At 30.1% G+C, this 25735-nt stretch overlaps 2 protein-coding genes across 2 annotated transcripts in view; both read left to right on the forward strand.

The window, feature by feature from the left end:
• Positions 1-8831, forward strand: part of LOC141529336 (uncharacterized) — a 42628-nt gene extending 33797 nt beyond the window's left edge. Inside the window, 2 exon segments of the mRNA XM_074245835.1 lie at positions 7929-8349; positions 8352-8831. Of these exon segments, the coding sequence (XP_074101936.1) occupies positions 7929-8349; positions 8352-8785 (855 nt within the window). The 3' untranslated portion in view covers positions 8786-8831.
• Positions 1-25735, forward strand: part of LOC141529831 (uncharacterized) — a 178231-nt gene that overhangs the window by 34750 nt on the left and 117746 nt on the right. The gene's annotated exons all lie outside the window — the stretch shown is intronic.

Consider the following 25735-nt stretch of genomic DNA (forward strand, 5'->3'; position numbering starts at 1 on the left):
GCGCGCCCAATGCCAGTTCCCGCTTTCGCTGTACAGCTTCTATCCGCTCTCTGTCTGTTTTTCTGTACCGATACGAGAAAAGGAATAAGAGCTTGTATTAAACGAGAAATCGATAGACCGGTTTAACCTACGGCCGTCCTAGCGTCTTTAGTCAACTCGGCAGTGTCGTTTTCCGAGGAACGGAAAGACGCTTCAAAACTTATTCTGCATACATCCAAATAAAACCGCAGAAACTTTTTTATTTTTCATTTTATTTTATTCTTTTTTATACTTTCAGCAGAATAATCTTTTTACTTCCATTCATTTCACCGAGGTCCGCTCGCAGTGCTGCCGGAAAAGGCTGAATCGATACACGCTTAAACGTCGAATTCGCTGAGCTTTTATTTCAGTAATCCCTCTTTTTTCCAAATCGTTTACGTGGTCTCGAGGAATACAAATTATAATCATAATCACAATCACAGTTGGTTCTATTTTCCAAAGTTATATAGTTTTACGGATTATGGCTAACCAAAGTTTGATACATATCATACAAATACATTTGCCACCGCAAAATGTGAGATATTAGTTGATATGATGTTTGGACATCGGTTTGTTTGTATTTGTAAACATATGCAGGATTGTAATAACAGTAAAGTATTTTGCAAAACTGAGTCCGTACCAAAGTCTAATCAGTTTTCGTTTGTAATGGAAAAAGTTATGTCTAATAAACACGCTGCTGCCCTCTACTCAACTCTGGAACTTGGAACTATATCGTAATTACTATTTCTGGAGCTGGTTACCACTTTATGCCATGTGTTAACTCTCCTCTTCCATGCCAGTATATCTAGGGGCATGTTTAACCCTCAACTCAATGCAGAGTTCAAATCTACCTCACTATATATTGCATACGTAGCTAGTTTACACACAGTGGATGCGAATGAACATGAAACATATGAAATGATATTTCAAAAGCTGGATATTTTAATCAGTTCGAATAATGTAAAGTTTGATTCAGTTGGGAAAATGAACTGGCTATATTGGTGGTCAATAATATTTCGGTCACATTTATCGAGACATCTAAAAAAAAAATTTCATGTGATGGGATAATCATTTATTTTAGACATTGTATAATTTAATAGCTTTTATGTTTTCAATAAGATTCTTGTCCGTGAAAAAAAAATTCTGACATGGTCTCATATGCCAATCAATAATTTTAGCTCCAAAATTGGTTTTAAAAATCTTCGATAGGGGGCAAATGGTTGCTAAATCGTCTCATTACAACAGAATTAAGTCTGAAGTTTTAAGTGATAAAATAAAAATCATTTTTGACTCTCATAAAGAGTTTATCTGATTTTGAATTTTAGTTTAATTATTTATTAAGCTAATCTTTATTTAATATGACATGTTCATTGACCTAAACATTTGTGGAAAACGCAAAAAATAAAAATAAATTGTTTTTTTATTCTCTCAGATAGCCTAATGTGAAATTTTCCCAACTATAAATAGCCATATCAGACAACTTTTTCACGGGGGACTAACAGCTGCTTAAAATGTTACAAAATAATTTCACATGTATAACGATATCTTTGGCGTAAAACACTGCCGTGTCTCTTGATAAAGAATAGAATAGTATGAGAGCGTAAAAACATGATAAAATGATCTTAACTATAATCTCTATCATAGCAATAGCTTTTTCGTTTACTTTTAACCTTTTAGATCTGCACCCAGTTGTTCAAGTCGTTTCTTGTCCACGTGTCAGCCTGTAATCGGGTTTTGTCAACGAAATGTACTTCCCTGAGGGAAAAACCAGGTTTCCTATCGGGTAGACTTTTAGAAGAAAAATAAAATGGCAAGAGACGGAGATGGAAAGAGACGTAGAATATATAGAAAGCGATTGAACGAGCAGGCAAGCGGTGATGTTGAGTAAATGTTATAAAGAAAGAGAGCATAAAGGGCCGAAGGGGTTGAAAAGAGGATCTAGATAGCGAATAAAATCCAAGGAAAACGAACGAATGAACAAGCACTTTACGACTATCTGGCACGATAGACCGAAAGGGACAGAGCGTCTCATCTCGAGCTCTGCAGTTTAACCTCTACTCGGTCTAGGTAAGGGTATGGCCCGAGAAACCGGTCACGAGCTTGTCGATTTTATTCCATCCCCTAACGGAGATCTGGCCTCGTACATTACCTTACAAGTGAACCCAAGTATCCCGAGTTCAGTGAGCTTATTTCTCTTTAACTAAACCAGAGGTCACCTATCGAAATTACGAGGTCAAGAAAGTGTTCAAGCCCAGCCATTACGATTCCAGCGCTGTTATGTACAGGAACTCTTTTTTTTTTTTTTTTTTTTTTATCAATCTGTCGACGTGGTAATTACTGTCACACATTAACTGATATAGATTGCCGTTTCCTTCAAATTTAATTATCGAGTGTCATTCTCTCACTTCTAGACTTTAATGGACAAGTTTATGGAATCTTCGTCGCTTCTACTTCAAAAAATAAATATTAAGTGAAAAACAATAAGTTATTAGGATAGCATATTTAAAAAGTATAAAAAATATAAAGAATTATTTTTTACTTGTCTGAATGAAATTGCTAATTGAACTTTTTTTTTAATCAATATTTCTAAAAAAATATTTTATAAACTGTATGACAAACGTGTACTCGGTTTACCTTTTTTGTGAAACAGTCTGACTGATTCTCTTTACTATTATTATTTTCTCTAGTTGTGTAAATCTCAGTTTGTGTATTCCAGGGCTGAAAAAACACAAGTAGCGAGAGCAGTGGTAGTTTGAGAGAACCAGAAGTTGTTAAAAGTGCGCCGTTACGTTCCCGGTACTTTATTAGAGCTAAGTGACTAACTCTGCTCATTTTATGACAAAAAAGTAAAAACTCTCGGCTTTATGAATGTGAATCAGTGTTAATGTTGAAAATTAATCAGCAAAAGCGAATAAAAGCGTTAAAAAATTCATAAACAGGAAAAGTAAATAATTAATGCAAGATTTCCTTTTCTGATTCTGCAGCTAGGGATTTCAGAAAATTGAATTACTCGGGTTCAGAATTGGGTATTAAGTTTCAGTTGATTAGCTCGTGGCCTCCATCGAGTCTCTTTATGTGTATGAGCCAAAAGAAAGTAAAACACACAAAACTTGTGTTCACTCGATAGGACATAGGAGAGATTATCGAATTATCTGGCTCCCGGGGGTATCGGTTGGTCCAGACAGCAAAACTATTTGATTGTAAGGTGAACCGTTTTCAGTGTGTGGGCTACCGACTCACTCTCTTTATACTGATATACATTGCACCCGCAAATCACATTACCAAGTGGGGTTATCTTGGATAGGAAGCTTTCATCCATCGCGGCAAGTCGTAAATTCACAAAATGCCACAGGATTGCTGTGAAAATTTAACGGCCCAATTTTCTACAGCTCTCACAACTACGAGACTAAATAAAATCTGAACACAATATTAAACTATCGAAAATATTAGACAACACTTAGACTTCTCACGTTTAAAGTTTCTTTTTTTTTATTATTATATCTTTATTTCCCGTTACTCCAACTGCACTTCCTAGTAAGCATAAAAATGATTTACTTTTGGGAACAAGCCATCGAGAGTCATTGAAATTTATACAGTTATTTTTATATAAATAATACACTGAAATACATCAACTACATTAAAGGTGATGAAAAAAAATTTTCTTAACCAAAATAAAATATCTAATAGAAATTAATGAATTTTTTTTGCTATTAATAGTTCTCTTCATGCATTTGAAAAATTGTGGAAAATATAGTTCACTCAATAAAGTCTCATTAAAATCATCACTCGTCGAATTTTGTGAGTTTTTTATATCAAAATTTTCACTGCATAAATATACGATTACTCTATCAAACCACGAACAGATATAATATACTGTACGTTTATTTTTTATGCGTTGAAATTCAACGTGAGCATCAAAATTCTCGATAACAAGCAGGAGGTAATTGTTTGAAGATATCTTTAGTATTATCTTGTTACGCATGTAATAAGTATTCTAAAGAGGGATCCGATAATAACGATGTTTGCTCATTCTGTATGAGTATTGCTGTACACATGCGTGCACGTTTACGATGCATTAACATCGACAGCGCAAAACGAAGAGGCATTTACCGTAAAATATACCCATGCTGAATACCTTTCACCATTATCCGCGGTTATGAGCCATTTGATTGTTGATGTGCGTCACATACTATCACTACATAACTATACGTGCTAACTTTCAAGATTCAGTTGGTATTCTGAATTATTACAAGTTATAGCTTGTAATAATTCTGACATGTTTTGGACAAACAAAATAATTATTGGCAATTAAAATATCTTTGGTTTCAACAGAATTTATCTTCAATGATTAAATTATTTGAAAAAAATTTTAGAGTTGTAATTTTTTATCTAAATTTATTTTTTATTTTTCTATCAGAGTAAAAAAAAATCTAATTAGATCAAAATTATTTTTTAAAATTTATTGAAAAAGTTAAATGAAAGAAAGATGCAATTTTGAATGATAAATTAAAAATGGATTTTTCATCATTTTTAAAAAACCCTTATATTCTCAGAAGCAACAGGAAAAAACAAATTATCAATGGGAGTTGCAAATGTTTGTTTCTGCATCCAAAAGCGCACTCAATCAAAAGAAAATTACTGTAAATAATTCCAAAATTAAGGCAAACTAAAATATAATATGAAAAACTTTTTATTACCTCTACTCACAATCACAAAATATCAAAAATCTAATATAATAGTGTGTCTAGCCTTGAACATTAAAGTAACAAATCGAATCGGAAATAAAATTTTCCTGTGTGCCAATAACTTTGTTCAAAGTTAAATAATTCTTACTATGCAATCTACAAATGCACTTTGTTTCAGTAACGAAAAAGTTTTGTCGTAATTATGTTGTAAAGTTAACAGTAAGCTTGCTACACAAAGGTAAACAAAACCGCTTAAAGTGTCATTGTAATTGCCGTAATACGTATAATTAAATTTTTTCATTTTTCAGTAGGACAAAAACAATAATAATTATTATAATGCGTTTTTAGTTGAATTTTTCGGTCTCCAAGTCGAGGTTTGTTTTCAACGTTAAAAGGAAGTTGCGGAAAGATATAAGGTGATAAGAAACTTTTCCAGGAAAATTAAACTTTTCAATTGTGGAAACAAAAGCTTATTATTACACTTTTTCTCGATTCTATTTTAAAACTGTAAATAACACCAAGCAGATGACGTAATTCGAACTATTCTCAATGTATACATGTATAATGACAAAAGTTGATGAATTGTGAAAGTTTTAATAAAGAGATAGTTGATAAAATATATCTATATATAAATCAGTTCAGATGTTTGGTGAATAAGTCAGTCGACTTAGAAAGTTTTTGGTTAATGCCGCTGACAGAATAGACTATTCGGTTATAATTATAAGATTACTGTATTATCTCTTAAGGTTATACACTTTCTGAGGGTTCACTTACTTATTTAATTATAACTAACTATTTTTGGTACAATTATAACTACTGCAGATTGTAGACGAGTCTTTAACTTCCTAGTATGACGTTTAATAGAGAAAGATAATTTACAAGAACCTGCAATAAGAAATCTTCTTCAGATAATATAATTAACCAGTGAGCAAAGTTTTTCACTTCAACAAATTTATTGTTGTGATAAGACGGTTGTGATGCATTGATACTCGGTATTGTGTTGAACAAATTTACAGTTTAAGTGCTCTGTAAAAATAAATAATAATAAAAACAAAGAAGGAAAAAATTCAAACTTTTTCCGCTTATTTGCAAGAAATTCTTTTATTATTATTTCCAGCTTCACATCAGATACTCCCCAAGGATTACGCTGAAAGTTTAGTCTCTGAATTGTGATTAAACGTTCCCAAGTGGAATTAATTTTTACAAGTCAACGAGTTCGTTTAATCAGAATCGAAAAGAGTCGTCGTCACTAATTAACAAGTCTGCCCTTGAGAGAAATACTTTTTATAATAACTATCCAAAGTTTTTCATCGATAAATCTATAGTGCGTGTAGTTTGGGTTTCTGACGAAAAATACGAGTCAATAAAAAAATTTTTTCAAATAAACTAGGCCTCTTAATTAGTTTTATAAAACTTTCTCGTTTTCGTTAATGAAAACAATTTCCAGGAGGCATTGATAGGAAAATCTAAATAACTTTTTTTATGGGGCTATTTTCATGTAATTTTTAGGATATAAATTTTATGGTGGATGAAATCGTAATTATACGCTTGAAATTCTCCCAGTCGTAAAATCGCGCCTACCTAGAATTTACAGGGGATTCTCAAAGACTGCTTGGAATGATTTTTTAAAAAAGTTTTTGCGTAAGCTATTTAAAGTTAAATTGGGCACCCGCTATTTTAAAATTAATATAAACTCGAGATAGTGTAAATAATACATGTTATTTGAAAAATTGTGATTATTAACAGAGTTTCTTAATGAAATAGTAAAATTAAGCAGAGTTTCCATAGTAAGAACTACAATGAGAGATTTTAGCTTACAATGAATTTTAAATAATCGATTTCATGAATAAAAAATCTTACGCAGCAAGTTTTCTATTAAAAATTTTAGATACTTTTTAAAATAATTATAACTTTTTCTATGGATTGAATTTTCAACATATTATACGTGTTGAATCCATACAATATGAATTTCAAATACGATTTAACATGACTTTTAGCAAGTTCAGAGCACATTCGTATTTCAAGCTTAAGTTATGCAAAAATAATTTAAAAAAAGCACACATAATTATTATTATCCTTGCATGGTAGAAATATATTTTATGAACAGCTGAATTTATTTACTTGAATTTTCGAAAATTTAAGATTGTTTCCGCGTAAATTATAAAGGCGTAAAAGTTTATTGAACACTGTTATTTTTGCATGTCTAATAGCATCATACATAAGACCGGTATTATATTAATATTAAATTACATGAATACCGATTAATTTAACGAACTTGTTATTATTTTCTCATTAAACATTCTCGATATTCTCAATGTGATACTTCTAAATTTACTCTCTGAAGCTGCTCAGAAACCGTTTCTGAACAATTTGAATGAATAAACTTGTTTGTTAAGATTAACTCCAAACCCTGGTTAAGTTAATTTTGATTTAATAATACCGAGGATTTTTTAACAACCTGCTTGAAAAAAAAATATTTATTCAACTTTGTTTCTGTTTAAGTTTTACTTTTTGCAGTACTGGTATAGAAATATGATGTGCTAAAAAAGTAATAATAATAAAAATGACAATAATAATAAAAATAACTATCTATAAATATGAAAAAAAAAAAAAAAACAATATTATTAAGAATTTGAAGCTCATTTAAATATTATAGCACTTCTCTCATCATATACCTGGTCAACGATATCGATTGTATTTGTGATGTGATGTGAATTTGCATACATTGTTACTATAGCAAAAACTCGTTGATGCTCACGTTTATCTACTCGCTTCTATATATACATACATGTAAACGCTCACAAAGATAATCAATAACGGTATTGATTTTTGTATATTTTGAAAGACATTGTAACTATTTCATTAAAAAGTTACGTTTTGTCGCAAACATAAATCAGGTGGTTTGAACTTTATAAATTATTTTATAGTTTTTAGTTTCGTTTATTTTCAAAAAGTATTTTTTAGTTTCTAAACACTCATTTATTTTCGAATTTCTCACTATTATTAAAATATGAAAACAATAAATTGTAATTTTTCATTCAATTCAAACAAAATGATAACATTTACTGTTAAGAAAGAGATTTCTTTATAATAAACGAGTCTCATTTGATTTAAATAAATTTTTCTCTCAGTGTAGGAAGACGTAAGTTATTTTAGAGCAAGAAAAAATTTTCTTCAATTAAAAAAAAAAAAAGTTTTTTTGTTTTATTTATTAGACGATAAAATTTTATCAAAATGAAAGTAGTCATAGACTTTAGTTCTTATCTCCAAGATAACGAGTTCATAATAAAAGAATTCTGCATGTACTTTGTATCAGGCATACAAGTAGTACGTGATTGTTTTATCGTAACAAAAATAGTAAATTCTAACGATCCGCAGAACATTGCTGACTATGAAGACTACTATGCCTATTACGGAATCCTACGTGATGATAATCACGATAATCAATTAGAAAATTACTGCGTGGGCGACAATGCACTGTTAATGGTAAATTGTTTGCTACAGAAAACACTGACCAAAATACAATCTCATCGTCACATGCAGGTGATTGTCAATTTTAATGGCTACTACAACGGAGACAATAATAAATTCATTTTCAAAGAGCTGTGTGTTTACGGTCCGAACGCCACGGGCTTGATTATTTACCGCAACTTTATGTAACAGAACCGCCGCACTACATCTTCAATTCGGCGGATACTATCGATCATTACAACCAATTTTTGTACGAAAATTATGGAATTAAATGGACAGCTGGTACTTACAAGCCTTCGCAAATCAATAATAGACTTAACAACATCCTCCGCAAGGCTGCTGTTAAATATATTTTTGTTCAAAATTATCAATACAAAAATATACTGTCGACTATTATTGAAAATTTTGCTTCCTACGATTTTATTACCTTAGATGAAATTGTCTGTGAAGAAGAATCTCCTGAGCAAACAATATGCTCTTTCCACACACATCCTGAGGTTGAAAAAAATGTTTGTATGGAAAATTATAACAAATATATGGCGGTCAATATACAAAATATGAAATTGTATCAAGACAAAATGAAGAATGCACTTAAAAGACTCAATGAATGACCGTAAAAAATTTTACTAGTAATTTTGATTAATTTGAATGAATGTATCGAATCAATTTAAATTTTGTAAAATTTTATTTTATTTTTTTTTTGGTGAGGATTATTTTTTCTCCCAAGTGCTGCGAGCAAAATAAAATTTGACAATCAAGCGGATCGTTTGAAACTTTGTTTGCTTAACTTAGTCTTTCCTTCTATTCTATTTATTCACGTCTTCAGAGCATCTGATCTCGGTGATGCGACTGGTACATACTTTATCGAGTTTATGTATTCAGTAAAAGATTTTAAAATTCATCCGACGATAGTCAACATGAAGCGGTTAATTTAATTTGCCGTTACATCGTCAAGCATTAAGTTGACGGAGAAAGCTTTTACTTTTTCCTCGAGTAGTGTAGAACCATTAATAATAAATATATAAATATAGTCCATATACCTCGTAACTGTCGTATTACTAGTACCACTGTGGAAAAGCTCTAGAAGGTTGTTCGCCGAATTCTCGGTCTCGACCTACGTCAACCGACATTTATAGAACTCACATTCACAGACAGGTAAGGCGAAGAACTTACCTTCCTTCATTTTTTCTCTCTCTCGACCTTTAACTCGCGCATTCTCTCTATCGCAGTTTCTCTTTAGCAAGGGGTTATTTTCCCCTTTTACAAATCGATACTAATGCTTTAGTCTAGTGACGTTAGTCCGATTAAATGAATCGCTGACAATCTGAATTTTAAAGCCGAGTTTCTATTTGTTTATTTATTAATTTATTTATTAGTAATCTTCAATAACTTTTTTCTTTATTTTTGAGCTTCCACAAATTTACTTTTATTTCTATTTAGTTATTATTTATGTAAGATTTAATTGCGATTTCTTTTCTTCGACTCAAAGCACTTAAGATTCAAAGCAAGATGTTTTCCGTGGTAGCATGAAAAGATTGACAATAAATAATTAAGCAATTAAATTAAAGCAAAGGAGCTCAATTTTCTTCTGACAGTATAAAAGATATTTCCGGGGAAATAGAGTTCAGTGAACGAGCATTTAATTAACGATTAAATATTAAAAGGATAAAAAAATTAACTTATTTATGAAAAGTAAATTTAAACTGAAATGGACAGGTAAATGTTGGTAATTATACAAGCATGGTATTATATTTTGTGAATTAATGTTTTATTGAATTACACGAGAAACTGTCTGTCACGAGCGTATAATTTTGTTCTCGAAACTGTACAGTGACAGATTTTAAATCTATTTACACTTCCACGGATTTCACTCTTGCCTTTGTTATTAACAGACTTAAGGATTACGCAATTGATTTATCTCGAATTTCTGGCGTTATTTAATTATTTAAATTTAATGATTAACATTATTCATATTTTAAAAATTGTTCAGAAATTTATTGAGCTCTTGATAAAATCTTATACTCATCATTGAATCATTCATTAATATTAAGATTTTAATTCATTATAGTTGAGTAAAATTTACCAGAAATCTTAAAGGAAATGAAATATTAATACTGAAAATTTAATGCAAACTTCAACGGACAGTAAATTTACTTTTGTAATAATTAAATAAATTAGTCAAACATTCGTATTTAATTTATAAACTTGCCTTTCAATGAAATAATCAGGACATTTAATATACTTTAAGTTAATTACAACCCGATCGGACTTTATAAATAAATTCAATCAGATAAAATATTTTTCTATTTATGGAAACAATTTCCAGCATGGAATCGAGGTAAAAAGTTAGTTCCATGTATTAAAATACCTCGATAATATAAAGTACAAGTGTATCGAAAATTTATCGGGCGTACTGGTCGCCAAACTCAGGCAGTATAGGACCGACTCAAATGATTTTCCAATAATAAGTCTCTGCATATACTGTATAGTAGAATTTATAAAAGTACTGAGCTTGAGCTCGTATTGAATCTAGTATTATATAATACTATTATTATTCAACGCGAGCCCTCGCATCTTAAAATCCTCCACTTCCACGTTAAGAAATAACCAAACCGTGGTCGCAGATTTCGCGACCGAGAATAAAAGTTGAGGTCATTCTATCTCGCTCAGGGTGAAGCATAATATATATATATAGTGAGAAATAGAAGGCTCTAGATCCTGGACGTTTTATCAAGTCCGCGAACAACGACGAATGAGGCTTCTGAAAAGTTGAGTCGAGTATGAGAAAGGCGGATCGTGAAAACTTAAATATTTATTGGAATTTGAAAGTTTCACTGGCTAGGTGTATTTAAGACTCTGTCTAAGTAATAAGATAAAAAGAACTTTTGAAAAATTTATCCCTCTAGATATAAATATGCTTTGTTAAACATAAAAGTATTAAGTATTAACTATTACAAACTGTTAACTTTAAACTTTACAGTCATTTAAATATTTAATAATGTTTTTTATGTACATTATTTTAACGGAAAAATTTCAATGCTGGATACATTTGCCTTATAATATTTTCTTGTAAGTCTCTAAATTCTCAATTCTTCATATTATCGAAAATTAACTAGTTATTAAAAAAAAATAACCTGAGTCGATATGAGCTTGTTAAAAATAATGACATCATAGAAAAATTTTATTTACTTTTTAGACATAAGATATTTCAAAATATAAGTAATTTTTTTTGTGAATAAACTATTATGTTTTGTGTAGTTATTTTCTTCAAGAGAGTTCCACTTGAATGAAGTAAAATATCAATTATAAAAATAGAGATAAATTTTTCTTAAAATAATTTATTGATTATGAAAATTTATGCTTTTCTTTTAAACAATATTTTTAACGAGATCTCTTTGAATATTTCTCTGAAGATATTTTTTCTCATTAATAATTCATAAAAAGTTTCAATAAAAAACTATTTTCACCCTTCAGACATTAACTGTCTCTCTCACTGTTTAACTAAGCAAAAAAAAAAAAAATTATAAATATTTTCTCAAAATAATACAAGCTCAAATATTTATATTCAAAATATTATTTTTAATTACAAACATTACAAATAAGGGCCACTTAGTAAGCTTTAAACACAGTTAACTGCCGTAATAAAAAATAAAAATACTACTCCATTATATTCATATAATACGCAGTAAAAAAATTAATGACCTATGAGCCGTTAAAAATTTTTACAAGAGACTATTATGCTCTGGGTTGAATTATTGGTAATATAAATGAAAGTGTAATATAAAATATATTTTAATTGTCGATTATTATTACTATTAGATAATCATAAGGTCTGAATCAACTGTCAGTAGCTGCATAAATTATAACTCTGATAATAATAAACATCCTTTGACTTTCTGTGTCACGTTTCCGTCAATCACGTCCAGCCAGCAAACGTAGACAAATAAATACTTTCATATATTATTTACGTATACAAAATTAGATTCATAGCTGACACTTCGGGGACAATTTAGCAGCGCATTTCCGTGCCCCGTGAACTCGATATTTGATAAGAAGTGAAAGTTAGCACCCGAATGTGCCGTAAACAACTAATTTTGTTATGAAACCTAAAGTTTGTAATTAATTTAAAATTTAGCTAGGAAAGTAATTGAAGGAACTTTTAAAGTTTTATTTAGTATTTTTTTATCATACATTGCAATGTAAAGAAAATAACTGCGTAAAATTCACCACTTGATTTATATTTTTGCCTTTAATTGAATGAGTTTCTTTGTTTTTAAAAATACAAATAGTTCAAAGCATATTTCAATGATACTTATACCATTATTACTGCTTCCACCGTACTTGTATTTAATTCAATTACATGTGTCGACATTATAACCTATTGTTTTGAGACTTTGATTGAAAAACAGAGGCTTTGCTTCAATTATGAAAAAAATAAACATCAAAGTCAATATTTTTTTTAAGGAATGGTTAACGTAGAATTTTGAATAATTAATGGTTACTCTCAGGTACAAAGCTTCGCCAAGCACTAGAAATAGTTACTAGGTAAGAACTACTAAGTACTACACATAGCCACTATACTCTACTCGGCGAAACAATACGTAGCTGTTTTACAAAGACGAATATCAATTGGTCTAGAGTATTCAACCAGTTGTTAATCCTGAACTTTTGCAAGACTGCCAATTAAAGTTTCTCATGGACAGTAATTCCGGACAACGTTTGCAATTGTGAATAGTACATCGGTCCCGGGGGAAATAAGCGTCGATGCTGCACATTTGCAATGCTACTCTGCCCAGAATGAGCAGAGGACTGATACTTTTTCTCTCTGCGGACATAAACTCCCGAGTCTCTGATCCACTTCTCTTTATTTCTTCAGTGATGTACACCCGTTTTATGCTTAACTTCCCCGTGATTTACCCGGGCAGTCTTCAATTTGTAAGTTTAATTTAAATCCTTTGTACAAATCTCTTCATTTTTTAACGGGAATTTTTAAGTTATTCTTTTAAATAACGTTTTATCAAAAAAAAAAAAAAAAAAAAAAAAAATTCAAAAATATTCGTAATAAGATTTTTGAATTAAATTTTTCTTTGTTGACTTTTTAAAATTTTTTTAATGAAAAATTTTTGTATTACAAGAACTTCTATCTTAAGATATTTATTTCAATTAAATAAAAAGAACATTTTTTTATTTTTTATTGATGAGAAAGAATTTAAAGAAATTTTGAATTCAATATTAAATTTATTTATGTAAAGGTTTAATGTTAACTTTATATTGCTGAAATACAATATAAAAGTAAGTAATGCAGTAAAATAATTTAAGTAGATATACTAATCGTGTAATTGAACAGTTTGATTATTGACACGTTTAATTAGTACAAAATTAATCGGAGATTTGAAAAAAAAAAAATAATTTTATAAAATATAAATCTGACAATCAATATAAATATTTGTTTTCTATGATGATACTCAAACATTAAGAGAATCATATACTCAGCAAAAACAGAAAAATGTGTATCGATTTTTTTATTAATGAGACAACAAAAAAATACTCATATGAGGTACATAAACTATTTGGAATGGACTGTAAAGCATCGAGAAAATTATCTGCTTTCTTTTAGCATTCAAACGTGTATATCGGCACAAATACCCGAGCTTTTTTGCACACTCGAGTTGAGATTCAATTAAATGCTCGACAGAAGAAATAGAGAGGAAAAAAAAAGTATCAATGTGAATAAAAAATAAAAAAATAAAAAAAAAAGAAATTATCCGAATGCCTTTCTAAATTAATTTTGCATTCGTTTTTAATAAACGCTAGTCGTTAATAAAAGAACTAAAATACGTTCAATATTGGCAAATTGTATTAATAAAGACCGGAATTTTTATTTCTTATTGATGATGACTGTCGGCAAAATATAATTTTAATGCTGCACCCTAGAAATGTTTTATAAATTGTAATTCGATAGTTCAATTATAAGTCTATGATATCGTTTTTCGATCACTACTAAATACAGGCACTTACTCTCCAATTATGTATAAACATATAGTAGAAAAAAAAATTCCCCATTTTATTAAAAAATTCATTTGTTACAAATACATATTTTTTTCAAACCGGCAATTTGTTTTTACGCTTTTGTATAAATAGTTTGTATACTTATGTTTTAACAATGAGAGTCTGGAAGATTAAAATTCCTAGCGAATTATCTTTAGTCGATCTGGAATACTTTAGTCACTGGATTAGTTTCCCAATGCAAAGACCAAATGAATAGAAGTATCAAAGAGAAAAAAGAACGAAAAAAAAATTTAATCTGAATGAATTGAATTTAAAAATTTTTAGGTTGAGTTTTAAATTTATTAAATCGTTTAGTATTTTCCATTGCACATTAATCTTCGGTGGATATTTTTATTTAAAATAGTAGCTCTTCCAAATTCATTATTTAAGCATGCAATACAATCGATATTGCATTATTTCGGATGATTACTATCGACGTATTTACTGGAATTTATTGCGCGATTACGGGTAAAATCAGTAAATCAAATAATAAACTAGTTTTTTTTTTTTTTTTTTTTTTTTTTTTTCAACAAGAAAAATGTGTCAGAGTTATTGCGTTAAATGATTAAAATTAATCGTTACGGTGTTACATCAATTTTTTTTTTTTTTAAATATTCAATCATCGGAGTTGGCTTAGTGTTTATTTCTGGACGTCAAAAACTAAATACGGAATAAATAAATAAATAAATAAAATGAAAAAAACAATATAATAAAAATCCAATGATCTCGACAAGCCACCGGTACTTCGGCATCAAGCCAAAATTTTTTTATTTTCCGTTCAACTTTTGCGAATCTGTGGATATAGCTGAGAGAAATCTGTAAAACCTCCGGCATTTATTGGAAAAAACTATTGAAAAAACAATGTCAAAGGCTTACAGTTACTATAAAGTTTTAGATTTTATTTTTTTTATCCGTGAATTATGAATTTTAATTTTTATTGTACCTATAGGAGATTTCTATGCTTTCTTTTTTATTTTTTTGCGGATTCCAATTTGTTTTTTTTTTTTGTTTATCTAGTGATTGATGTAAAGTTTCTGAACATACTGCGCTTATAGAATCTATTTTTGATGTTTGAACTGTATTTTATGCGCATCTTTTGAATATTCACCAGCAGAAGAACAAAAAATAAAACATTTTCGTTTTTCATAAAAAATTTAAGCCTCGGTCGATAAAATGTTGAGATGTTACGTCACTACTTATTAAATTATATTAAGCAGCATCTTAGCCAATTTGAGACATCGGGCGAATAAAAAAGAAAAAGTAATGGCATAAACAATTTGAAAAGGACGTTGACGAGCATATTCTAGAAAAAAGGTAATAACTGAGTTTTCAGGCGACCTCCGTCAATAATTTCCATTGGCCTGGTTTTTCTTATCTGTTTTATATATAACTAAATAACCAAGACAAGTGTCGAAGCCTCACTGACAAGGAAGCTGCCCTGCTCGCTATTGATTTTGCTATATTTAATCGACGTTAAATCTCCTTGCCTCCTATTTCTCTCACTTTATTCATCCACTCTTTACATAACATCCAACAGTGTAGATACTGCTAGCTGCGCCTTTATCTGTATTCCAGAAGAGTTAACTTTTCTCCTGAAATTAGAGCAAAGTGTCACTTTAAAATTCATACTTTCAACAACCTGGTGATTTATTTTTTCACCATCACCCCGCTAAGTAATATTTACTCAACAAATACTTTCATAATAAAACTCGCCGTGCATTACACTTTTTACTTTTTGCAAATCTTTAACACGAAGGGTAAAGACTATGCTTGATTATTTTTAATAAAAAATTAGTACATACAATATGACACTTTTTTTTACTCATCATTTAAAATATACTCCATTGAGTATTGTCTGACTATAATTGAGAGTTTTATATTTTTTTAGTTGGTATGTTTTTCAAGAGTTTCGAAAGATAGCAGCACTGGTGGAGAGTCAATAGAATTATACTTGAAAATGACGTTTTTTACGTAGAGAGTCGGCCTTATTAAATCTTTTTTTTTTTTTTTACAGACTGACTAAATTTTAAGTAAAAGAATTTTTAATTAATTTTATCAATATCAATCTCTTTGTGATTTTTTCTTTCAACGTTATAGCTCATAGAAAACTTTTAAATGAAAAAATTCCTGATAAAAAATTCTTCTAAAATTCAATTTTTATTTATAAAATTTATTTTCACAACAAAATAACCAGTTATGCATGCATATCCCGATTAACAAAACATTTTTTACCCAATCTTTATATATATTTTTATTATTTCAAGGAAATATTTTATAAGCAATAATTATTTTTAAGAGGTGACTTTTTGCCAAGACGGGTTAAATATTGTGTGGTGAAACAGTAAGTAAATCTATATGCACTTTTAAGTGGAAACGAACGAGTCTTATCGCAAGTAGTCTCGAGGCACACGACCCCCAGGTAGGCTGCTTTAGACCCCGTATAGTAGTCCAGTTATGAAAATAAGAAAATTATTACCCGCTCGATAACACGAAAGTCACGGCGACTCTTATTAATAATTATATCCGTGTAATTAGCTGTAGGCATGCGCGCATCCGGTTTCCTTATTCATCTACATGTATACGTGGTTAAGAGCCGGGTCATTTACCATAGTCACAGTCATAGTCTAAGTTATAGTCTAGAGCTGCCTAGAGCCAGATCCCAGATCCCAGCCTTTCGACGACAGAGTGGTGAGTGAAATGAGAGGGTAACTTTGAGCTAAAGGGATAAAAGGCACTCATCCCACTAACCACCCCCGAGCTACTCTCTTGCCACCGACAACCCTCGACAACTTAAAACTTAAATCGTTAGCACGAGAAGGCTCTCTTACTTCCGACGTCCGTCGCTGTATAACCACAATGGTTAAGTCGATAGCTATCGGCTAATGACTAAAAAGCGCACCCTCGTTAAGGAATGCCGACACGATCTGTCTTTATCTGACGGAAAAATCGAACGATCTTATCAAACAGTGTCAAGCCAATTTTCATTTACTCTATTCTTTTTTTTTTTTTTTTTTTTTTTATTTTATGGCCTCAGTATGTAAATATGTTACCTATTTATCATGATAATTACCACGATAATGGGGCGTAATAGAAAATTTATAAAAATAATCTTTATTTTTGGCCACGTAAATGCTTGGTATTTAATTACGAGATAGCATATGGCAGTTTGAGGGACAGAGGTAGCTTGGTAATTAATAATCGTAATTATAATTATATCGAGGCGTTTTTTAATCACTCATGGTGATTGTTAATTAAGAGGAGCTATTGTTATTAATTTGTCTAATGCTTTTGGATACTGGTATGGTATATGTATACATGTATCGAAGACGGGACAGGTTAATTTGAATTTACATCGTGAGTTGTGTTAGTGTATTCAGATTGGAACACTAAAATTAACGCGTTAAATGTTAAATACGCGGCACAATGCGAGTTAATATAAGTTAGTACGAGGTAATCTCTCCGCAATTAAAGATGTCATCGGATCAACAATAGAGCTCTCGACGTAATCACAGTGAGCTTACTGTTTGCTTTCTCGATATGCCTTTATCAACGGTTATTTTTAATTAATTTGATTACTGTTAGGCGAAATAAACATTTAAAAACTTCATTAAAATGCTTTTTGTTAGATGGTTTTTTTTTCTTTTTATTATTAACTTGAGTAAATGGTTTTTTTGAAGTATAAAAAAATTTGATGGATATTTTATGTATTCTGTCTAGTAATTTTTTACTTTTAAATTTTAGAAGCTCTGAATTGGAAAAACAAATCGATTTTGAATAGATAAACATTTTTTTAAGTAACTTCTTTGATTTCATATTTATTACGAGTGGAGCATTTGATATAAAAAGTTATTACTAAAACAGTTCATCAATTTTTAGAATTTTTTATGAAATAAATTATTGCAAAGAGACTTTATTAATAAATGATACTTGTAGAAATATGTATTTTATAATTCTTAAACGAATAACAAGTATTTTTTTCTTGTTTGTTTATAGTGTAGAGAGACACGTGCACTTGGAATTAATTTTTATTGACTAGATCAAGCACAGTTTTTAATTTTTTTTTTTTTTTTTAATAATTGGAAAAAAATTTTTAAAAACCACGCGAAAAATTTTTCTTATGTGGTCATATTATTTACATTTAATAATAGATATATATTTAGAAGTTTATTTTATTTTAGATCGTTGATTCAACGTAGAAACAGCTGACCATTGAAATTAATGCATGCTCCAATTTAAAAATTGTCCAGTTACAATGGACATGCTCGGAAGAGGAGATGATATAAATACACGTAGTAACATTCGTGCGAATATTCAAAATGAAATAAAATAAAAAAAAAAAATTAAAACAAGTACAGATGAAAAGGAATTATACATATAATAGTCGTCATATAGGGTATATAAAGCAAACTAGGTAAACTTCACGTGCTCGTCGAAAGCTTTCCACTCTATTAAAAAAATTGAATAAATACAATAAAAAGTAAAAAAAAAAAATTAAGACAAAATGAAACAGAGCAACAATGACCCTTTCCATCAGCAGCGCGGTTCACGTGAAATAATTTCACTTTGCGCTAGACGATAAGAGCGCGGGTGCATGTTATCCAGCCTCGTATGATTGCCGGATTGCGTGATCGGCGACGTTCTCTATAACTTTTTCCTTCTTCCTTGTTTTCTTTTTCTTTAGTTGTTGCTTTTTTGCTCATTCTACACTACCATTACTTGAAATCAAGCGAAACAGAAACCGTGGAAGAAGCTTTTTAATGTTATTGCAATGAGAGTCATGGAAATTTAATAAAAATTCCGGAAATTTTGCCCGGCGTTCTACGTCAAAATTTAAAAACACTTTCGTACTGCTGGTGTTTATTTAATTAATTTCTTAGATTCAATGCATTGCTCGGTACCAACATAGCGTGTACCATTTTTCGGAATTCTGATATTGGGCGAATAGCTCGTTTATCCAAATGCTGAAAAGGTGAATTGACGAGCAAGTTTAAAATACCGAGCTAGGAAAAACAATACATCATACACAATAGTAATACCATTTCAATGAAATTTTAATTAAAGTATGGTATGATTTTACCATCATAAGTTATCTCTACATGACGCTTACGTTGTTTTAATTAATAAATGTTAATAAACAGAAAAGACTTGTAACTATATTTCACATATATATGGAATAATATTTTTATCTCCTTAATTTAATTTTTAATTATGCTGTTTTATTACGTAGTCTCTGTTTAATGTCTACCATTTTATAAAAAAATGCTATTCGACCACACCCCAGGCAGATCAGTAGATTTATCAGATGAATATGAAAAATTAAAAAAAAAAAAAAAATGGCATTTATTATCATCTTTGAAAATTATTTAAAGAGAAGGCTTATGATAATTTGATTATTGAATAATTTCTACAAATTTTTCAAGCTTCGAAATGAATGGGAAAAATTATTAAAAATAGGCAAGTAATAGCTTAAATTAAAGATTATAAATGACTAAAAAAATCTACTTAGAAAATTGAAAGACTTGTTAGTAAAAGGACTAAAATATTGAAATTGTTTTGTTTAATAAAACGATGAAAAATAATTCCTATTCCTCCAAAGCACAATATTTGCTTATAGCAATCAATCCCACTGTGCCTTTTCCAATGATTCAAATGATCAAACGCTGTCAATCTAAAAAGCAGTAACCTCGAAAACACGTTATCACAAATGTAAATTCCCATAGCACATTTAGCACTTAAAGCTCGATACCACCAAGGTCACATGGCCGATAAAATTTATAACAGTTTTTTAATTTTATTTCCAATGCCAAATCTTCCAGCTTATCTATTGCACGGGCAATTCCCTTGAATGCGCATGTCTAACGACACGAGATTGGGGTATGAAAACGGATGGCACCAGTTCACCGAGCCGACGCTCTATTTTTTTTTTTATTTTTTTAGTTTATTTTTTTTTTGTTTTCTATTTTATTATTATTTTTCATTCGTTATCTCTTTGTTTTAAATTATCGTCATTTTCAGCCAACCGCGATTCAATTGCACGTAAAAATTCGTTTACATCACACATACGTACGTGTATCACTGCCAGAGATAAATAATTAAAAAAGTACATGAAAAATAGTTGTAAAAAAAATAAAAGGTTAAATTCAGTTATAGAATATTGAGTTGAGTAAATCTAATAGTTATTATACGTCGTAAATATTTTTTAGATTTTATTTCCAATATCAGGGCCGAAATATATGTTGATGGAAATTTCCTTTTTTTCTTTTTCATTTTTTTTTTCATCACGCTGCTGTATGTTGTATCACACATGTGCAATCAAAGCGCGGAAGAGTGAAATTTACGTAAATGCAATACACGATAAATCCGGTAAAATATTGCTCCCAAGAAGCCCCGAAATCTCCTCTCGATAATATTTAAGATCAGGAGGAAATAATGTATAGATTAAATGTGTTGTGAGTTTCTTGTCACCGAGTAGAAAGTGAAATCCTTTTAAGTTGTCACACCCGAGCAGAGGAACTCTTTGTCTCGTCTCTGGCTATACAATTTTTTTCCATTCCCTGGTGACGATCCTATCCGCGCTTTGACTTCCGCTAGAGAAGGCTAAAGCTCTAGAAGTAAAGGAGTAGAGTTACTGCACTCATGGCCACTGATGGTCTTATTATTTTCCATTCTCCAATTTTCAATCTCCTGGACTTAGGACTCAGTTGCTTTCTCGAATCCCCTTTACTTTTATGTATACACACTATTTGTCCACCACACCCAAGTATAGAGGACAGACCTCTTGGTTATTTTCTTTTGACACGTCGATAACACCTTCCTCTCAGCGGTCTATTTATACTATTTTTCCCCGTCAGTACCAGCATAAAACCGTAAACTTACGGGCCCTATAAATAAATAACCGGGCAGTATTCCACCGTTCGTGTAAACTATCCGAGTCAGTCAGTCCATATTTTTATATGACCCTTTTCTTTGCTCGCACTGTTCTGTTTTCTTATGTCTCTCCGTCTTCGCTGGCAAACTTACGGCAATGCAGTTTGGTTTTTATTTATTTATTTATTTTTTTTCAGTACAGAGCGAAGAGAAAATATCGTGCCAACTTAAATTTTGTTTACTTTGAGGCCCGCGATTTTACTTTTGAATGAACATTGCAGTCAGGTGTTTTATTTGTGTATGCAATGATGGTTACAATTGTTTATATCATCATTTACCGGGAATTCAATTTTGATCATTTTAAACTTTAATGCTTTTCTATGATGATTTATCTTCAAATTTTAAATTTAAATCAAATTGACGAAATTAAAAAATCCATCACTTTTAAATGACTTGATACTAAAGACAAAATTTTCAGGAAATTTTATTTTAAATAAAATGAATGACCCAGATAAAAAATTGTCCATGTACGTTTTTGGCGAAAATACATACAAAATAGATATGTGTGGACATGAACTTTTTATATGCTTGTATATTATTTAAATTTTCATACGTATCAACATGCATATTTTTTCGTGGATGAAACGATAAAAAATTGACTTTAGGGTGAATATTACATAATTTAAACTCGAAATTTTCAGCTCAAATCATTTAGACCGTACTGCAAACTAATAATCCTCTACACTACACCACATAACGGAATCAAACTGGCCACTTTACCAAAAAGTTACGAAAAATCCCGAAACCGACGTAACTTTTTCGCTCCGCTTATTTATAAAAAAAAAAAAAAAAAAAAAAAAGCTAGGTACTAAAATTAAAACTTTGTTTCATCCACGAACTTGTTCATACTAAAGTATATATTGAATCCGAAAAAACGACTCGACGAAATTGATCCCAACAGATTCCCAAGAAAAATGATAAAATTTTTTTACGTATGGCTCCCGATAAATCTTAAGATATTGCTTGAATTTCACATTGGGAATAATTGATGTCCAATTCGTGTGCCAAGTTCTAAAAGAGTGTACCTACACTTTAAATATATCTCTACCTCTATATCTTTCAATATACCCACACATATATCTATATATAAAAAATACAATTATCTATATCTATTTCTATATCAATCAGCTCATGTAAAAATACTTTGTCAAGCAGCCCTCAAATAAGCAGTTGGACCGAAGAATAGAAATATAATAATAAAGACAGAGACATAAAAGAGATTTGTGATAAAGTAAAATATTTTAGTAGTCGATCAAATCACCCGCAAAATCGTTTAAATTGGCTCTCGCAGGTCTCCATCGCCATTCGGGCCATTCTCATCCGTTTTCCGTTATTTCGATTAATTCAAACGTTTTCCCATGAGCGTGAATAGGAGACGAGAACCGAGAGTAAGGATCAGGACAGTTGGATTTTCGATTGAAAATCCGTGATGTTGTACATATATATGTCTACATCATTGAAATATTTTATCCACTCGTGAGACTAAGAGCTCCAATAAAATATTAATTCACCAGAGTGTTTTACTATATCGAAATTTAAACTATAAATACCTCTGATAAAATATTCCATCAATTTTTATCATGGGATCGGTATGTATATTTATGTGCCGACATTATGTATATATATAAATTTTTTATCTAATATTTATTATCATTACCCATGTCTAAAAAACGTAAGATTATTAAAAATTAATGAGTTGAGAAAAATAATCATTTAAAAGGAAAAAGTAACACTACGTTACAAAAAAAAGGAAATTTCTTTTAGCTAAGTATGAAATTTCTAATTATTATCTCATTATGTGTTATTGCTGCGTGTATCTATTATTAAATAATTTATTTTGCTTGAAAATGTCCTCATGAAAGTGTGAAATAGACTCAGATAACTTTTGCTACGCGTAAGGTAAAATAATCTTGGCAAAGAAGAAAATACAAGTCATAGAAGTTGTGAACCAAGCATGCTTACAATATTTACGAATTTTTAATCTAGATAAAAAGTGGTTCCCCGTGTGATTTGTGAAAATTTTAAAAATATTACTGAAAAAAAAAAAAGTAATCTGTAATATTTGTAATTTTTGATGAAAAGTAGGACAATTTTATTCATTTTTATTTAATTAATAAAGACACTGATGAGAAGACTTACTAAAAAATTATACTAATAATTAATTTCTTTTGATTAATTATAATGTCAAAAATGTAACATGATTGAAATGAAATATATAATCATAAACATGGAGCCTGGAATATATATTTTTTATTAAAAATTTGTTTTCTATATTTCCCGAAGAGAAGAAAGAGCTGATATTTTGTCTGACTCAATAGATCCGGTTTGGTCTTGGTCTCTTCCTCAGTTATTGTTAGGCTTTCCGTGGTCTTTTTCGTGTGCGGAGCCTCTCACGTGCATTGGGGTGGTTTTTCACCTAAAATCTGGCACACGGATCTACGATGTACGTTCCAAGTGATTTAAGTAGTTCGAGTAGTCAATCTACTCGACCCCATATATATTTATATATATATATATATATATATGGGGTGCCACGATGCATGCTCTATAAGGCTTGAGTACTCGACTGGAGGAGTTACTCCCCCTCGAATGAAGCCACGGGTAAGGGTAGGGGGCAGGAGATGTGGGTGAGGGTGCAGAAGGCTGCAGAGCGAGAAGAGCAAAAATATTTCCTGGCCGATGGCCAACTTGCGGCTATAGGCCGAGACAAAAGAGACGTTGAAACTCACAATTTCACTCGAGTTTTTATGATATATTTTTTTTTATCTCCACTGCCTCATGCTGTTATGTATTTATCAATATTGAACAAAATATTTTAAATTATCTATACTACAGTACTTTTATTCACGCTACGTCAATGGCTAAAATATTGACAGATTTTATGCTGATATAAATTACTTCAAGTGATATTTATTATCGTCTCTATTGACAAGTTTATATTGGCAAACTCAGTTATTTTTAGTTTTTTAAGCTTGAGGTAAATATTTTTATGCTTTTAATAATATTATATGACATAATCTTATTTTATAAATATGTGATTAACATATTTTTACGTATAATTACACCGAGTAAAATCGCAAAAATTAAATTAAAAAATATTTTTTAAACAAACATCATAAAAAAATATTTTAAAATTGGGTTTTTAATTTTTTTATGACAAAATAATTTTTTTTCCTACTCAAAAACTTTTTTAGATTCAACTAAAATATTATCACTCTTAATTTTTTTGTGAATTGCATAAAATTGAAATTGTTCATTTTAAATAAATTTGAAAATTTTTTATCCAATTTTCAAAAGATTCAAAAATTTTCAAGTTTTAATTTTTTATTCTAGTTTAAAAATTTGATAAATAAAAAAAAAAAGAGTTTCCAATTTCCATTTTAAATTATTGATCTTCAGTCGTGATTTTTTATTTCCATTAAATTTTTATATAGAAATAAAAATCAAAAATCAGTTTCAATAAAATTTTTTTTTATGCAATAAACATCAATAAAAAAGAAATAATTGAAAGGGAGATAAATAGATACAAATTGATAAAAAACCGATAAAAATTGGTTGAAATGAATATCGGATTGAAGGTTTGTGATTTTTTCCATTCAATTTTTTAAATTATTTAGGTTTGATAGTTGAATTGTCTGATGGTTAAATTAAACCGAAAACCACATTTCATTTGGTTATGCGCTGGGAGTGCTGGATAGAAAAACTGATAGATATTTCCCGGTTGCAAAAGTATATTTAATACACCGTCTAATCAGTTGTGATGTGCGTGGATTGCCGAGACAGGTATAAATATGAGGGCAGATATGTTATGCGGTGGAGAAAAAAAATACCATCGGGGCGATTTTAGGTAAAAAGTTAACTCGGCTTGATGTCGGCGACCACGGAGCTCGAATTCTCCAGACTTGGGGGTGCATTTACAGATTAAAAGTTTTTAAAATAAAAGCGTACCGTGTACTGTCCGATATTCCTATTACTATTACTATTACTATACTAACTCGCATAATGTTTGCGGCCTATCCCTCTATTTCCTCTCATTCATTTCCATATTCTGCACGCGAGAATATTACACTTATACATACATGTTACACGAGCAAACACTTTTTTCCACGTACCCACGCATAATTTATTAAAGTATACCGCTACTCATACAAAGTATTTTATCTAAAATAATATATAATAAATGATAATTATTAATTATAAATTACCGGATATAATTTTTAATTCACAGACAAAGTTTATCGTACATACAAAATTTATTGCCATTGAGTTGTATGATATTTTTCTGTTGAAACAATTCGCTAATTCACAAATAATTCAATTCAATTGTTCCGTCAGTGAGTTATAAACATTTCTGCACAAATAACTGAGTGGAACTGTCGCATCGATAAATCACCTGTAAAATTGACCCGTAAATCATTGTAGCGTTTTACCAAATGATGAGCATCGACATATAAGACACGTCTCTATCTGTAGTATTAGATACCCCAATGTCTGTTTGTATGTTTGTATGTATGGGTAGGTCTATATACATATATATGTGCATCGGATAATACTTACTGCACTCAATCAAATGAGTGATTTCGTCG

The sequence above is a fragment of the Cotesia typhae genome, unplaced genomic scaffold (genome assembly GCF_013202065.1).
Source record: "Cotesia typhae breed Kobodo isofemale line unplaced genomic scaffold, CoteBio_Ctyphae contig_48, whole genome shotgun sequence".
In the NCBI taxonomy this organism is placed as follows: domain Eukaryota; kingdom Metazoa; phylum Arthropoda; class Insecta; order Hymenoptera; family Braconidae; genus Cotesia; species Cotesia typhae.